Source organism: Cucurbita pepo, chromosome 12 (genome assembly GCF_057944985.1).
Source record: "Cucurbita pepo subsp. pepo isolate OVF chromosome 12, ASM5794498v1, whole genome shotgun sequence".
Taxonomy (NCBI): Eukaryota; Viridiplantae; Streptophyta; class Magnoliopsida; order Cucurbitales; family Cucurbitaceae; genus Cucurbita; species Cucurbita pepo.
The window spans coordinates 2,635,663-2,653,466 of NC_141809.1; the positions used below are offsets into that span (position 1 = coordinate 2,635,663).

The following is a 17,804-nucleotide window of genomic DNA, read 5'->3' on the forward strand; positions in this document are numbered from 1 at the left end:
TTTGAAATATATGAAGTTATAATTTTTTTTGATTTGTTTGTTAGATTATAAGTTTAGTTTATGAACTTTGAGGATCGTGTTTATTATTGAACTCTAAAAGTGTCTAATAAGTTTTTAAACTTTTTAATTATCTTATGTTGAGTAGATTCGTGAATTTGAAGAAAATATGAAAAAGGTTTCAAGACGTGTTGGACATTGTTCAAAACTTATGGATTAATTGTTATAAAATTGAAAATTTGGAGACTTATTAAACACGTTTACAAGTAGAGAGATCAATTAAGGATTGATAAACACAAACCTTAACGTTTATGAACTAAACTTACCATTTAACCTTCCTTTCACAATTGAATCAACTACTCTTTTAGTTATATAGAAATTTTGTAACTATATATCTTACTCGTTGGAGGCTTCCGTTAACTAAGGCCTCCGGTCTCTAAGTAACATAAAATCGGAGATCACGTGTTCAAATCGCTTAACAAAGAAAAGCTGACGATGTCTCTAAAATCTTAGCCCTTTATTTTAAAAAGATTTAAATGAGTAGATTTGAACATATGAGAGACATTAATACTCGATCGATTAGGGTTTTGTGTAGGTTCTTTTCCATGGAAAACGACCAAATTGTACCATAACAGTGTAATTCTTAGATTTTAAAACATCTTATTCTATTACGACCCATGTCCAGGATTCAAATCAGAATTCAAAATCCGACCCAATTGATCTATTTATATCCTTAGGATTGCTTTCGTTCGGATGTGGTCTCGATTCCTTTATATACTCTTCCTTTACTCGGGTGTCACATATTTTGAGACATCGGCTTATTTATATATATATATATATATAAAAAGTAATTAAAAATTGAGTGAGGTGGGGAAAGCATAATACATTTGAGGATGGTTCATTATTTGACCCATAATACATTTGAGGATGGTTCATTATTTGACCCACACAAAGTCCCAATCCATGTGATTTCAACCATAATTTAGACCAATAATTGAACAACAATACTTATTATTATTTATTTTTAATGTTCACAAAATATTAATTCTCCACTTCCCTAATAAATGCATTTACTTCAAATACAAATACTTTATTAATTTTTAATGTTGAGGAAATTATAATTAAAATTGAATATTAAAGTCAACTCTACCTCGAAATTGGAAGTAAATTAGACCATTTTTAAAGTTTAGGGACTTATTAGAACATTTTCTCATTGTTAATATCACATAAAAAAAAAGCTTACAATGAATTGTCGAACAAGTAAACGATTAGATTTTCAATTTTTTTTGTTAATATTACATGAAAATTAAAAAAAAAAATCATGCAATTAACGAACAAGTAAGCGAATAGATTTCACTGTTATAATAGTCATTGATGATTAAGTGGATGTTGGAATGCTACGTGTTAGGCCAGAGTCAAATTTAAAGTTCTGCTACTAGCGGACCTTGGTTGTACTAATTATGTAACGACCCAGATTCACCGCTACCAGATATTGTCCTCTTTGAGCTTTAAAACACGTCTGCTGCGGAAATGTTTCCACACCCTTATAAAGGGTGTTTAGTTCTCCTCCCCAACCAATGTGGGATATCACAAATTCACCCCCTTTAGGGCCCAGCGTCCTTACTGGCACACCGCCTCGTGTCTACTCCCCTTCAGGGAACAACCAACAACCTTCTCGCTGGAACATCACTCGGTGTCTGGCTCTGATACCATTTGTAACGGCCCAGTGATGTCCTCCCACATTGGTTGGAGAGGAGAACGAAATACCCTTTAAAAGGGTGTGGAAACCTCTCCTTATGAGAGGTGTTTTAAAGCCTTTAGGAGAAGCCCGAAAGGGAAAGCCCAAAGAGGACAATATCTGTTAGCGCGGTGGATCTGAGTCGTTATACAGACTCACCTCTAACAGAAGGAGAGGTTTCCACACCCTTTTAAAGGGTATTTCGTTCTCCTCCCCGACCAATATAGGATATCACAAATTACAATGATACGGTACTTTTCGAGTATAAACCGTCATTAACTAGGTGATGTTTACGTCTCTGCCACCAAATTTCTTAAATTTACTTTCTTTTTTGTACGTGTCGTGTCGGCTCAACCCGACCCAATAAACAATATATTTTTTTTTTATTAATGAAAAATTTCAACCATATCAAACAACATTAATGTGGAAATTGATAGCAACCCAAACTAAATCAAGAAATTGATTAAAGAAAATGAATTTGTTTATGGCTAAAATTGGAAGGCTGAATGAAATTGGGGGGTTTCTTTGCAAATTATACAAAAGTCATATTGTGGGCCCAATTGTAAATAAAGTAAAGTTGGTGGGTCACCAAAATAAAAGTGGGAGACCCATATTATCACCTACTTTAAATCAATTTCTTGTGAATTGCATTAACCAACCCCCAACTTCCAACCATATTATATATATATATATATATTTAGTTTAAATATTATTTTAAAATTTTATGTTTTGGTCCTTATGAAAATTTTATTTATTCTTTTAATTTTTTTTATTGAATTTAATAAAATTCTCTGTCAGCTTCTCCCTACCGATAGTTATATGTAGTAAGTTGTTGTCCTTCCCTTTTGCTTACATTTTCATATAACACAAATTTCCCTTTTGCTCTCTTTTGAACGTTTTCTAAAACCTTCTTCTTGAACTGGAGCCCGAGGCTTGAGTATACGTCGCTTGGCCGTAGGCAACGCAAGAATGAATACGCTTAACTCACTTATTGCTGGGAAGTGAGTGTCGTGTCACAATCGCACTTTTAATGGCAGCGGACTCGCGATTGTGCGGCACTCACTTTCCAACGACAAGTGAGCTAAGTCAATTCGTTCTTCCGTCGCCTACGGCCAAGCGACGTATGCTCGAGCCTCTGGCCTCAGTTTTAAGAGAAGGTTTTAGAAAGCGAGGGCTGAGAGAGATTTTTGAAAGAGACGTTATATAAGCAAGCAAGAGAGAAATAACAACGACTTACCGTATATAACCTTGGGTAGGGAGAAGTTGACAACTAGTCATATCTGTTATAGTACATTCTGAGTCATTTCATGTCTGACAGGCCTAGATATGATATTTCTGAAACGTCATACTTCTTACAAATACACAAGTAAAACACTAGAATATGAAAAGACATAAAGGGTTGGACTTGTCATGGGCATGCGGCCATGGGCAACACGCCTTGGACGAGCATGACCGTGATATGTCGCACAATCGCAAGTCCGCTGCCATTAAAGTGCGATTGTGGCGAGTCATCTCTTTTTTTTTTTTAACTAAGATTTTAACGTGTAATAATATATGGTTTAAAATGGTCTCCATCAGATTTTAAATTGTAAAAATAAAAAATTATATATATATATATATATGAAGTTATGATTTTTGTGCAAAAATTACTGATTCTCGAGATAAAATATTATTTTAATTTATTCACGTGTTCGTATTTTTGTCTTCATTCTATGATTTGAAATTTCGAAAAATAAGTAAATAATCGTTAAAAATGAACATAATCACATCAACATAGAAATTACGAGCAATTAGGACAATATTTTGTTATCTGTAACTTCTTAAAATGACTTAAGCACGTCTCTCTACCGAGCTACGAGAACAAATAATACAAAAGATAAAGGAAAAAAAAGGATCTTCCTATCTAGAACCTCGATGTGGCTCGAGTTCATTTGTTGACGCTCCATTGAGTTAAACAAAGAAGCTTACGACCTCCACACAATCATCATCGAACTTCTCGAACCCTATTTTGATCATAACTCTGTAGATATACTTCCGATCTACTCTGTTATATGTCTTGTTCATGTCTAGTTTCATGGTCACGTTTCCTGTCTTTCCACCGATTTTCATCTAATATCATGATAATACGCTCACTTTGCACGAATATTACAAAAATGCTTAAATTCAACCCAAATAAACTCGTTTTCATCTAAGTTAAGCTCAATAACACGTATGATGCTTAATTTTGCTGAATTATTACTGATTATGTGTGAATATTAATAAGTTAAATTTATAGGACAGTTAATGTGAACCTCAGGTTGATCAGAAGGGATTAAACATTTTTATAAGGGCGTGGACAAATAGGTTTTAAAATCCTTGGGCCGAAACCAAATACAGTTATTGATATTTAATTTTTTTTTCTTCAAACCTTTTATTTCTATGCATCTTACTTCCGGACATCATAAACAGAACTTTCAACTCAACTCATCGATCCCTGCGAACCAAAACGTCGTCCCGAATTGAAACCCGACCTGCGCTTGTGACCCGTGTACCTGTGAACCGACTCGCAATTGCAGCTTCGCCTGGCGCGTGGTAAGTGCGCATGGTGCGTGCGTGCGTGAGTGGTTCTCTTTGTCAAAAGCTTTTTCAACCCGAGTTTAATGAGATTTATTTATCTTAAACGTTTTATTTTATGTTCAATAAATCATTAATATATTTTAAAATTTTAATAATTGATTCATCGTCGTATATAAATTTAAATTTTATATCTAATAAAACTCTAAAATTTTAATATATTATATAAAAAATCTATAAATATTTATTTTATCAAATATGTCAACAACATATTAAACATAAAATTTAAAATTTAAAAATTTATTTGTTGCAGCTTGAACGCTTATAAATACAAAATTAAATGTTTTGAAATTAATTTATTATAAATACAAAATTCAAACACTAAATAAATACAAATTTTTGAAGAATAAATTTGTAATTAAACTTAAATGGATGACATATTATATATATATATATATTAAAGTTCATTGATGTGACGTTATTGAGATATTAATGGTTATTAAATTTGATCATTAATTAAAAATTTTAGCGTTATTTATCGAAATTGATTCCTATTGGAAGAATGCATCACCGCATGGAAAAGCTCACACCAACCCGTCAATTTTGGATCCAATTCGGAATTTTTCATCGGAGATATCGAGAAGGAATAGGAATGTAATAATATCGATTCATATAGATAAGAAGAAAAGGTTCTCTATTTATTCAAACACGGTACATGCGGGATAGGGATAGAGAAAGAGGAAAAAAACGAAGATTTCACATAATACTTTTGAATCATAAAAGAAATACCGATTAAACCGATCACGAGAAATTCTTTTAGTAGTCTTAGCCATGTGTATCAGCTATTAAACTATCGTTTTAAAAGTTTGATAGCAGAACTTATTAGTTAGCCTAAAATCAGGGGTATGCACTGATTGAGTTGGGTTGAATTAATTTTTTTTTTATTTTGTGTCGGTCGGGATGACTACCCGAATGAATCAAATAAGATTCACGACCCAACTCAACCTAACCCTATGTTTTCAAGTTGGGTTGAGGGGTCGAGTTTTTTATACATGTCAAATTAATACCTAAAGTCTCATAAAAGTATATAATATTTACGGGTCACAACTCATCACGTTACAAGTAGAGGAGGGTTGTTGTGAACTCATTTTACGGGTTAGTCGGGTTGACTCAAGAAAAAAAATGCTCTAACCCACAAACCGAACATAATTTTTAATTTTAAAAAAATTTAACTCAACCCGATATTTACGGTTTGAAGTTAATAGTCTAAATTGTTTGAAATATTAAGTCAAAAATTTAATTGGGGCATGGACTCATGGGTCACAATCAAATTATAATATTAAAATAAATAAAAATAAATAAAAATAAATAAATAAATAAATGTATTCAATTAGGCAACACTGCCTCCAACAACCCCAACTGTCCTTCACCAAAATTTAAGAAATAATAATAATAATAATTAAATAATTAAATAATTAAATAGTTAAATAATTAAAGAAAAACTTGCAATAATTTCCTTTCCTTCAAAACCCAACCGTCCATTTCTTCCCAAGACAAAACCCCATTTCTAAATTCGCTCCCATCTCGGTGGTCGCCGGCCAATCTCCATTGAAAACCGCAATGGCCGCCGCCGCCGCCGCTGCTGCTCATAAGAAAGCCTCTAAGTTTCGGTCGATTGCAACTTGCTCCGGCATGGAGTACGAGTCGATCGCCGCCGATCTCGACGGAACGCTACTGATTTCGAGTAGTTCTTTCCCGTACTTCATGCTGGTGGCGATTGAAGCCGGGAGCCTTCTTCGTGGACTCATTCTGTTGCTTTCGCTTCCGATTATAATAATCGCTTACTTGTTCGTGTCTGAAGCCATTGGAATTCAGATCCTCATCTTCATCTCCTACGCTGGCCTCAAAGTCCGAGATATCGAACTCGCCTCCCGCGCTGTCTTGCCTAGGTAAGATCGAGATCGAAACTTAACTCTGTTTTCATTTGTTGAACACTTATATTATGTATTTTTACATTTTAAACTCCAAACTGACGGAACCAAAGGTTAGTAGTTAAGTGGCTACTCTTGTTTGAAGTTGAGGTTTGTCCAAAAGTTTTGTTTATAATATTAAAAATGTTAGAAAACTAGAGATCATAGAACAAATGCTTGTATGTTTCGCTTAGTAATGAAAAACTGGAACGTTACTGAAAATATGCGTTAGACTTATTGGAAAGAGTGTATTTCATAGACTAATTGAGTGGAAAATTTGTGGAGGTTTTACGCGTCGGACGTGAGAGCGGAGAGTTTTGATGTGTTCAACAAATGTAAGAGAAAAGTTGTGGTGACGGCGAATCCGACGATTATGGTGGAGCCATTTGTTAAGGATTTTCTCGGCGGAGACAAAGTTTTAGGCACAGAAATTGAGGTCAACCCTAAGACCAAGAAGGCCACCGGATTCGTCAAGAAACCTGGAGTTCTGGTCGGAAAATTGAAGAGATTGGCTATTTTGAAGGAGTTCGGTGAAACTTCACCGGATCTTGGCATTGGCGATCGTGAGTCCGATCACGATTTCATGTCCATTTGCAAGGTACGCTCATCATTACCCTCCATTTAATTTTGTAGGCCTAACCATATTAGGGTTTGTTAGCCCCTATGCACGTAGGTAATAGGTTTGTTTATTATTGGAATAAGTAATTAACTTGTTCTACATAACCATGTATGTATTCCAACTTTAAAGTCTTATATTTGTTATTAGTAAAATGAATTTATCACTTAAAAAATATGGATAACAAATAGAATGTTTCTTAAAAACAACAATAAGGAGTTTTTATTCAAATCTATTTTTTGTTGTGTACACTATGTAGATAGTAAACCTACAAAATATATATATATACAAATAATTTTTATGAATTGTTGCCTTGAGAGCATCAATTTAAGGTTAAAGTAATAAAATTTTATTTCAAAAAATTTAAGTATACACTTATCCTTAATTTTGAATTAATGATTGATTTTCAATCCTAGATTTTAGTGTTATAAAAATCAAACAAAAACCAAAATAATGCCCAGAAAAACCCCATAAGAACATCAGCTAAAAGTTAACCAAATTGTTCTTTTTTTTTTTTTTTTGGTCCAACTTTGTTAAGATTGAACAAATTATGATACTTGGAAACTTCATTATATATATATATATACAGTATTAGCCCACTTAAACATAGCTTTAGGTTTAAATCCTTGCTTCATATATATGTAATATTTTTTAAAAAAAGAAAATACGAATACAATTCACCTTCATAAATGCTCATGGACTTGTAGGCGTCGCATTGAATCTTAACGGACCCACCAGTGTAAAGTCTACCCATCCCGTAATCTCATATCCACCTCCCCTGCCCACAACTTTATAACAAAATTGAGTGGTCCAAATTAAAGGCTCCAATTCAAAAAACTTCAAATTCTTAAATACTTAAATTAATGTATCCTTTCTATAAAAGGATGAATTAGATGAATGAACACATGGCTCAAGTCTTTATTATATTTTTTTAATATATATTTCATATATTATTTCCGCTCAATTTTGTATAAGAAGCTATAAGCTTTACACCAAATATTCCTCTTTTTTTTTTTTTAGGTAGTTCTTTTCGATGTATAAATTTTGATGTACAACTCCATGAACATAGTTCAATTGATGAAAATGATGTTATAAATTTTTGTTGAAGATTATAGGTCCGATTTAGATGTCCTATCTGATTAAAACTTTGTTGTATGTTGGATATTTGCAGGAGGGGTATATGGTGCCCCGTAGCAAATCAGCTAAGCCAGTTCCATTAGATCAACTGAAAAGCAAGATCATCTTCCATGACGGGCGCCTCGTCCAGCGCCCCACCCCCCTGAATGCTCTCATCACCTTCATATGGATCCCCTTCGGCTTTATCCTCTCCCTGATCCGTGTCTACTTCAATCTCCCCCTCCCAGAGCGAATCGTCCGCTTCACCTACGAGCTCCTCGGCATCCGTCTCCGCATCCGTGGCAACCCTCCTCCTCCCCCATCCCCCGGCACCCCAGGCAACCTCTACGTCTGCAACCACCGCACTGCCCTTGACCCCATTGTCATTGCCATTGCCCTTCGCCGCAAGGTCTCCTGCGTCACCTACAGCGTCTCCCGCCTCTCCCGTATGCTCTCCCCCATCCCTGCCATTGCCCTCACCCGCGACCGTGCTGCTGATGCTGCCCGCATTACCGAGCTTCTCCAACATGGCGACCTCGTCGTCTGCCCTGAGGGCACGACATGTCGCGAGCCATTTCTCCTGCGGTTCAGCGCCCTGTTTGCAGAGATGAGTGATAGAATTGTCCCGGTCGCAGTGGACTGCAAGCAGAATATGTTCTATGGGACAACGGTGAGGGGAGTTAAGTTCTGGGACGCGTATTTCTTCTTCATGAACCCGAGGCCGGTGTACGAGGTGACATTCCTTGACCGGTTGCCGGTGGAGATGACGTGCAAGGGCGGAGGGAAGACGGCGATCGAGGTGGCGAATAATGTGCAGAGGATGCTGGGGAGCGTGTTAGGGTTTGAATGCACGACGCTAACGAGGAAGGACAAATACCTGTTGCTGGGAGGGAATGATGGGAAGGTGGAGTCTATGTACAATGCCAAGAAGTAATAAATATGTGTAACAAATTACAGTTTGATTTGGATGTGTGTCAATTAGGCTTTGAAGTATGGACAATTCAACTAATGCTCGTCGGATTTTGGTTAAGAAAACACTCATTGTATTGTAGGTGATATGTTTTTGTAGTTTTGATTTGGATGTGTGTCAATTAGGCTTTGAAGTATGGACAATTCAACTAATGCTCGTCGGATTTTGGTTAAGAAAACACTCATTGTATTGTAGGTGATATGTTTTTGTAGTAAAAGTTGGTCAAGAATTACATAATTATATGATGCTTCTTGGGTGTGTATTTTTCATTACTTTAGATCATAGAAATATATACAACATTTACGTTTATTGTTTAGAATTATGTGTTTATTGTTTAAAACATTTCATGAACGATGTTATAAACTTTGCAATCATGTTCGGAACTATCTTTTTATTCTCATCATGACCTTAGCTCACTTCTATTTCGGGCCAACTGGATATGTGTTACTTCTCTACACACGACCCACGTATGCGCACATGGGCCCTCAAGTGGGATTTTATACATACCCCTTAGACCTAGCCTTCGACTAGCGTACACCCACACTGCCGAAAAAGTCGCAAAGGAAAAGGAGAATGCAAAATATCATGGTGTACACGTCTGTACTCATTAGAAGAGGACAATGCATCATCCAACACATTATATAATACGTGCATTGAAGTCAAACCGAGACATCAGCAAGACAAAAGCAACGATGTCTACCTGAGAGACAAAGATAGGCTTGATAATGGGCTAGGTAGAACCATGGGCCTTAACCTTGAAAGTTAATGTTAGACATCGTGTTTCGTTTCTCAATATTTTACCTAAAATTACAATATAACGACAAGACACAACTTAAGACAATATCAACGGTTTCAATCTCTCACCCTAACATTTGAGCTTTTTTTTTAATATATTTATCTCGGAGAATGGAAGAAAGCTGCAATCTATAAGATTTTCTTAATCCTCCCTTTCCAAAAGAAAAAAAATTTGTTTCCTTTCGTCCCAAACTAGAAGATTCATAAGAGAATCTTTGAATGTCTAGAGTTGGGCCACAAGGATTTATTAACATCATTTGACCTTTTTTTCGAACGCATATGTTTTAATTAATTGAGCTATATTTTAGTTGACTTTTAAAGCGGGAACTTAATTATTTGACTTTTTAAGGCAAATATATAATTTATTTTAATATATCACTATAATCAATATTGCAATAAATAAATCTGAAAAGCCAAATTAAATTGATCCTAATATGGGTAACAAAGCTAGACAGATAAATATTTAATTTAATAAATCAAATTTTTGGATTCTTAATTAATTGTTAAAGATTTGTCTGCTAACTAATTAATTATGTAATTATTAAAGTTAAAAGGGAAATTAGAATAGAATTAAGAGTTATTATTGTTAATTAAAGTTTTCATTTTGTTTATAAAGATCTCCCAAATTTATTTATATTTATTCATTTTGGCTTTTTATACGCATCCCTACACTTCTAGACCAAGGATCGATCCATTTGGATTGCATGTAAAAAAAGCAAAATGTATTTTTTTTTTTTTTTTTTTTTTATATTTAAAACACTATGATCGGTCGACCTCGATAATTGGTGGAGTAGTCTTTCACGATGGGCGGTGGTCGTCAGTGGTGACAATAGAGATAGCGTTGGTGGTTAGTAGTGGTAGGCTATAACAACTCAAGACCATCGCTAGCAGATATTGTCCTCTTTAAGTTTTCCCTCTCGAGTTCTGCCTCAAGGTTTTTTAAACGCATCTGCTCGAGATAGGTTTCTCCACCCTTATAAAGAAAGCTTCGTTCTCCACTCCAATCGACATGGGATCTCACAATCCACCCCCCTTCGAGACCCAGCGACCTTGATGACACTCATTCCCCTCTCCAATCTCATATGGCTGTGACAGATGGTGGTATGTCAAAATAGCCATTGGTGGTAGATGGCTACCGACAACGGAGGTGGACGCTAGCAACAGCCATAGTGAAAGTGAAGGTTAAGAGATTTGAGAGGGATACTACAAAGATACTTAAAAATGTTATCGTCCTCTACCCATTGAAGACCTAAGAAAACGAGTACATGATTCCGTGAAATAGATATGTATAAATGAAATCATTATCGGGTTCAAATTTGTCCAATAAATAAGCCATTAAAATTAAATTATAAATTGAATAAAATCATAAGGGTAGAAAATAAAAAATAAAAAGACAAATTAATTAATTAAGGTGACAAAATCATCCTTGGTATAGAAAATAAAATTTGGAAAGTACAATTATTACAGAAAAAGAAAAGAAAAAAAAACATTAATTAAATGGCTTTAAAAAATAAAAAAAGATTGATGAATATTACCATCATAACCTTATATGACTTGACTTTCATCACAGCCGTAGTAATTTTATCCTTCCCCTCCAATCCCGTGTAATGAAAGACACTTTAAATACCTGACTGGCGCGTGTTCCTCAATTGCCATTACCTGGGCCCCACCTCTTTTTATAAATAATATATAATAATTTTTTTTTAATTAACCTCTTAAATTTACCGAACAACCAAACACGCCCTTAGCGTTGTACGTCGTTAAAACCGTTATACCCGCCGTTACAGTTCACAACGGAGACTAACGGAGTATCCTTCCCTTGGGAATTTCCTTTTTTGCCCCTTATGCTTTCCACTATTCCCTCCAACTCCCTCCGGTGAACGTTCACCTTCAGCCCGTACTTCATAAACAGCGTCAACGACATTTTCTGCTCCACCTTATGCCCTGCCGCCACCGTCAGCCGGTGCCGGAGAAGTACCGCCGCCGCTATCGACTTCATCTGTAAATACGCCAAATCCTTCCCCAAGCAGATCCTTGGCCCTGCATTGAACGCTACGAATTTGTACGGATCGTACGGTATGAATTTCTTCCCGTCCGCCGTCAGCCACCGCTCCGGACGGAATTCGAGGCAGTCTTCTCCCCACGTCGACTTCATTCTTCCGGTGGAATAGATTGAATAAGTCACCGACGATCCCGCCGGAACGAAAGTTCCGTCGGGAAGAATGTCGTCGGCGACGACGTGCTTTGAATCCTCCGGCACCGACGGGTACAGTCTAAGGGTTTCGGTGAGAGCGGCTTTGAGATAAATCAGACGGTCGATCTCTTCAAATCCTAACGGCTCATCCAGCCATGATTGGATATTATTGCCACGTGTCTCAATCAGAACGGAGCAGATCTCGCGGAGGATTTTTTCTTCAATTTGTGGGTTTAATGTCACCAACCAGAAGAACCAGCTCAGCGCAACGGATGACGTGTCCCGTCCAGCTAGGATGAAATTAAGCGCCACATGGCGAAGAAACGCGTTGGAGTAATTACTTTCCTTCTTCTTCATGAAACGTGACAATAAATCATCATGTGGGGTCGAGTCTTTAAGCTGATTCAGCAACTCGAGCTTACGTGAATCAATAACACTGGATAAATACTCCTCGATATGAACGAGACTCCGGCTCAAGCTGACTTCCATACCAAGCCGAAGCCACTTTTTAAATTTCCAAAGAACTTCCGGCAAAATAAACCGTTGCAAAGAAGCTTCAGTGGCTCGATCAAAAGCCATAGCAAAGCCATTTTCAGGGAAACCCGGCGCGCAAGTCATAGGATCTTTCCCAAAAGCCAAGCCGCAAATATTATCAAAAGTAAGCCGCAACAACACATCCTGAAGATCAATCGGCTGAGAATTAAGCTCGGCTTGTTTAAGAATAGGACAAAACCTCAACTTAATAGCTCGGCTAACCCATCGAGCCATGGCTTGACGAAGGGTCCTAGTAGTAAATTCCAAGGCAGCAGTTTTTCTCTGGAAGAGCCACGTGTCACCATCCGAATTAAAAATACCTTGGCCAAGTAACTCGTGAAATACAGCTTGCCAAGTGGGCCCCTTAGGGTAATTATCGAATCGGGTCTTGAGTATATGCTCCAGATTTCTCGGGTCACACGTGACTGTCACGAGGCCCTGTTTTGTAGCGAAGAAAGGGAAGGCCCAAATGCATGTTTGATAAGTGCCGCCGCAAGCACGGAGGTTGTCGGAGATCCAGTCGTGTAAACGGTCGCAATTCTCGATCAACCCCGGCAAGCTGCCTAGCAACGGCCACATTTGAGGCCCTTTTAACGACCGGGAAATGAACGTAAACCACAGTAGATACGCCGTCACCGCCATTACAATAACCAAAGCCAAACCCACGTCCATTCTTCTTTTCTGTTTGTTTCCCGAGAAAAAATGTGATTTTCCGGGAAAGTAAAATTTTCCGGGAAAAAAAAAAAAAAAAAGAAAGAAAAGTAGAGAGAGAGAGAGAGAAAGCACATGAAAGGGGTTTACGAAGAAGTAGGTTTTATAGTTGAATCGGCATTGAAAGGCAATTACTGAGCCAGACTGGTTTTTTTCTTTTTCTTTTTCATTTTTTTTTTTAATTTTGAATTTTGTTTGAAATACTTTAGAAATTATGTGTCTGAGTTTCTCTCTCTAGAAGGGCATGAGAGAGAAAGGGAGTAAAACGCACCTAATTCTGCAGAAAGGAGGAGGAGAGTATTAAATTGGAGCTTTAAATGAAGAGCCCAATTTAATGGGTTTAGTTGAGGAACTAAGGCCAACTACACAACACTCCCAAGAGATAATTTTAATTTTAATTTTAATTTTAATTTTAATTTCTTTTTTATTTTAAAAAAAGATTCGGTCATTTCAAGAATCTTATATAAACACGGTTGATCGATTCATACCGTTTGAGTGACGAGTATTCAAAACATTGTGATTTGAAAAATCTGATAAGAACTATTCATTGATTCATACCGTTTGAATGAAAAGTGCAGAGAAAAAATACATAGTGTTTTAAAACATTTTGTGATCTAAACCTAATTTACTTCATACGGTTTGAGCTGAGTTATTAAATTAGGTGATCGTTCATGATCACCAAATCAAACTTTGTTGAAGAAGAAATGCGTAATTTAATAATTTTATTTAATTTTATAATTATTTTTTCGATTATTTATTTCCTAACCACACTTAAAAATAAATTTAAAGACTTTTAGAAGAAAAAAAAGATAAATATTTTACATATTTAAATAATTTAAATAAATGACCCCAACAATTTATGATTAGGTTGAGTTGAGTCTATTATTTAACTAGGGTTACCTACGTTAAAAAAACTTACAACCCGAACAATTGATCTGAGTCTAAAGTTTCAACCCGTGAACACCTTTATGTCACTCAGTTAAATTTTGTATGTCGATTCAAGTACAACTCAGTGAATAACAATCGTTATTTTTTTGTGGTTAAACTAAAAAAAAATAAAAAGTAATTCTAAACTGATAGAAAGACGTTTGAATCTCTACCTTATATGTTATCGTGTAAGTCGGTTTTTATTTGCATGCGGGAGATGTTACGTTATTAATAAGTAATATAAATGCAATTACTATTTTTTTAAAAAAATATTTGTATTTTTGGTAGCTTGAAATAATTTTTATTTATAGAATTATAAAAAGAGAAAATAAATAAATAAATAAATAAATAAATAAATGGAAATGAAGATTATGCTGTGGGGTATAGGTAATGGTTGGTTGAGCCATAACCCACCAAACCATATTCAACCATTTATAGCTTTACTTTTCCTTGTGAAACTCTTTATTTTTTTTAATTATTATTATTATTATTATTATTATTTAGTTAGCATATAGTTATGGTTAATCAATTTCATAGGTTAATTAGTAGTTGTTATATTATAGCTACATCATTATGTAGCTCAAATCTTTATTATAAATTAATATTATCTTGGTCATTAAAATAAAGTTTCGTGATTATTATAATAAAAAATGAAGAATGAACCGACCCGTATTTTCTTCGTTATTTCTCCTGACTAAACTCTATCAGTGAATATTATAACATTTTTTTAGACTGAATCTAATTTTTATTAAATACTGAACCTAACTAAACCCAACCATAAAATATTTGGGTTGAATGGGTTCGGGTTGTTTCGTTATTTATTTATTTATTTTCAAACTGAAAAAAAAATTAAATTTAAAAGTTTATAGATAGTAAATAAATAAAATTAAAATATAACAACAAAATTAGTTAATAATAAATAAATTTAAGTGGGTTCGATTCCATTTAAATTAATTTAAGGATTTATGAGGTATAAAATTTTTATTTATTTGAATAAAAATAAATTAAAAATTCTGATAAAATTATTAGTCACGGAGTCCATGCTTATTGATAGTTGATATTGTCTATTTTAATCTGTTACGTATTGCTGTCAGTGTCACAATTTTTTTTTTTTTTTTAATTTAAAATCTTCCATTGACTTTTTGATTTGAATATAACATAATTAAATATATTATGTTTTTTTAGTGAGGGATAAATAAAACTGTGTGCTACAACTGAAACATGGGACAAAAGTCAAAAGGGAAATAAGAGCATTAAAAAAAATAGTAAAATTATGTCCGAATTTAGTTATTACCAAAAGAAAATTAAATAAATAAAAGGAAAAAACGCATTTAAATAAATATTTTTCTTTGTTTCGAGGCGGACTGTAAATTTTTAATAAATTTAATTTCTCCTTTTTGCCCTTCCACCTTCCACGTGTCTCCCTGCATTCAATTTCAAAGTCAACCCTAATATGGTAATATCTCATCAGTTTTCAATGCTACCTCGAAACTAAAATACTAATTTAATTTTAAAATATTCATATGACCTGATAATTCGAACAACATAGATATATATACTTTCAATTTTGGTTAGGGTTGAATTTTTTAAAAATTAAAATTTGAGTCCGTTCGTGAGTTGACAACTTTTTGGTCAGGTTAACTCGACCCATCCGAAAATAGAGTTACAATTCAACTTAACCCCCAACTTTATCCTACAGATTATTGTAAAAATTAAGAATATTTAATGTTTGTTATCGATGTTACTGATGCATAATGATATTTGAGATTTGAATTATAGAGAATTTTAGTTATTAATATAATGTATCATAAATAAATATAATTTTTTAAAAAGAACAACCTGAGAACCCGACCTAATCTAAAAATAGAGAGTTGGGTTATATTGGGTTGAGTTGTGAACTGTATTCGAGTTGGTCAAAAAGATTCCTCCAACTCGACCTCTGTACACCATAGATTTAACATAAATACAAATAATACAAAATAAATACGTTCTAATTACGCATACATAATAAAAAATAATAATAATAAACCGCTTTTTAACATGCATATTCAATTAATATACTAGTTGGTCTATTATATTAGCGTATTTAGATCATTAATTGATGGGTACATCTAAATATCTATCGGGCGACGTCATTATTAATTTTAATTTGAAAATTTAATAAGGTCAATTATTTCTTGGAAGACCAATTTTCAATTAATTAAGGTCTAATTTGAATAGAAATTAGATTGGATTGGATATAACAACCCAAACAAAAATTGACAAAAAGTTAGGGTAGATAAGTTGCAACCTCCAAATTTAATTAATTAATTAATTAATTGAAAATTCTATCATTATTATTCATTAATAAATATTGGGATTTTTTTTTTATATTAAAAGAAAAGAAATCAAATAATTAATTAAAGTCAAACTTGGAAATTCCAATTTTAGACATTGGTCTTTCTTGCACACAAGATCATTTAAAAGTTGGGTAAAATTAACCATAAATTACAAATCCTATAATCCAAATGCTTCTTCAATTTATATGTAATTTATATGTATACCAAATTAATAAAATATCTTTTGATTTATCCCGAAATAAATTCTAAATCAAGTTATAATGATGTTTATGAATGTTAATTTAATGCTATGGGTTCGAGAATTATTGAATGTTGTTTGGTATTTTATTGAAATGTTTGTATAGATAGATCCCATCCATCCACTCAACACGGTTACTTCTTTATTTTTGGCTCGTTCTTAATAAGAGGGTTATGCTCGATTACACTCTATTTAATAGACTCTCATCGACTCACGGTTATATCTTTACGAGTCATGCATCATTTATTTGTTTCTTTTATTCTTCTACGCAAAAAAAAAAATTCTATTCATCAAAATTACTTTTTTACCCTTTTATGAAAAGTACTTATCACTAATATGTCGTTTTATATTGTTTCATTCTAAGATTTTAAAAGTGTTATTAATCTAACTATAAAGTTATTTGATATTAATTAATATTTACGCTAACCTTAAAATTTACCTAACATAATAATTGTTTCCCAAAAGTGAAAAGACTATTTTACCCTAACCTTAAAATTTATTCATCGACCCCACACCTACCTTAACGTCGTTTTCAAATGTGATTAAAGGCGTGACATCTTTTAAAAACTCAACCACATCGTATTTTCATCCTTATTTCAAGTTAGGAAGCTAACAAACTTTATTTAAAACATATATAAAAAGTGAGGCGGGGCAAAGTAGAGACGAGAACAAAAAAATATAATGTTCGTCCCGAACCCCATTTAGCTAATGGACAAAAAACTTTCTCCACTTCTACAATTTTCCGTTCAAACGAAAGTTTGTCGTCTAGTTCGAGGTGGGTCCCACGGGGCTCCAACTTCGTAAAATGAAAGGATTTCGAATATAAGAATCGTGACAAATAATATGAAACTTTTATGGAAAAGTTAACTAAACAAGACGAGACTTTTAAGACCACCTTGGTTAAAACTAGAACGCTACCTATAAGACACAACTACCATTACCCAATGTTGAAGCCAAAAGGCATCTAAGCTAAGACACAACATACCCTAAATATACATTTTAATAGTTCATTCATACAAGTCGTATCAAAACATCACGGGATACACGTGTAATAGTGGTCATACTAATTCGATCAAACAATCAGGTCGAATAGACAATTTTGACAT

General features: G+C 34.2%; 2 protein-coding genes across 2 annotated transcripts; one reads left to right on the forward strand and one right to left on the reverse strand.

Moving 5' to 3' along the window:
- Nucleotides 1-5,830: 5,830 nt before the first annotated feature.
- On the forward strand, nt 5,831-9,200 carry LOC111807454 (putative glycerol-3-phosphate acyltransferase 8). Its single transcript, XM_023693187.2, has 3 exons — nt 5,831-6,237; nt 6,544-6,856; nt 8,046-9,200. The coding sequence occupies exons 1-3, from the start codon at nt 5,909-5,911 to the stop codon at nt 8,922-8,924; spliced, it is 1,521 nt and encodes a 506-aa protein (XP_023548955.2). The 5' UTR covers nt 5,831-5,908; the 3' UTR covers nt 8,925-9,200.
- Nucleotides 9,201-11,153: 1,953 nt separating this feature from the next.
- Nucleotides 11,154-13,256, reverse strand: CYP86A8 (cytochrome P450, family 86, subfamily A, polypeptide 8). Its single transcript, XM_023691825.2, has one exon. It carries the CDS (start codon nt 13,153-13,155, stop codon nt 11,500-11,502), a length of 1,656 nt encoding a protein of 551 aa, XP_023547593.2. The 5' UTR covers nt 13,156-13,256; the 3' UTR covers nt 11,154-11,499.
- Between the last annotated feature and the right edge of the window lie 4,548 nt (nt 13,257-17,804).

Coding starts and splice junctions, on each gene's coding strand:
- LOC111807454 (XM_023693187.2), top strand. CDS start 5,909: ATGGCCGCCGCCGCCGCCGCTGCTGCTCATAAGAAAGCCTCTAAGTTT. Junction 6,238..6,543: donor TCCCGCGCTGTCTTGCCTAG/GTAAGATCGAGA, acceptor AAATTTGTGGAG/GTTTTACGCGTCGGACGTGA. Junction 6,857..8,045: donor ATTTCATGTCCATTTGCAAG/GTACGCTCATCA, acceptor GGATATTTGCAG/GAGGGGTATATGGTGCCCCG.
- CYP86A8 (XM_023691825.2), bottom strand. CDS start 13,155: ATGGACGTGGGTTTGGCTTTGGTTATTGTAATGGCGGTGACGGCGTAT.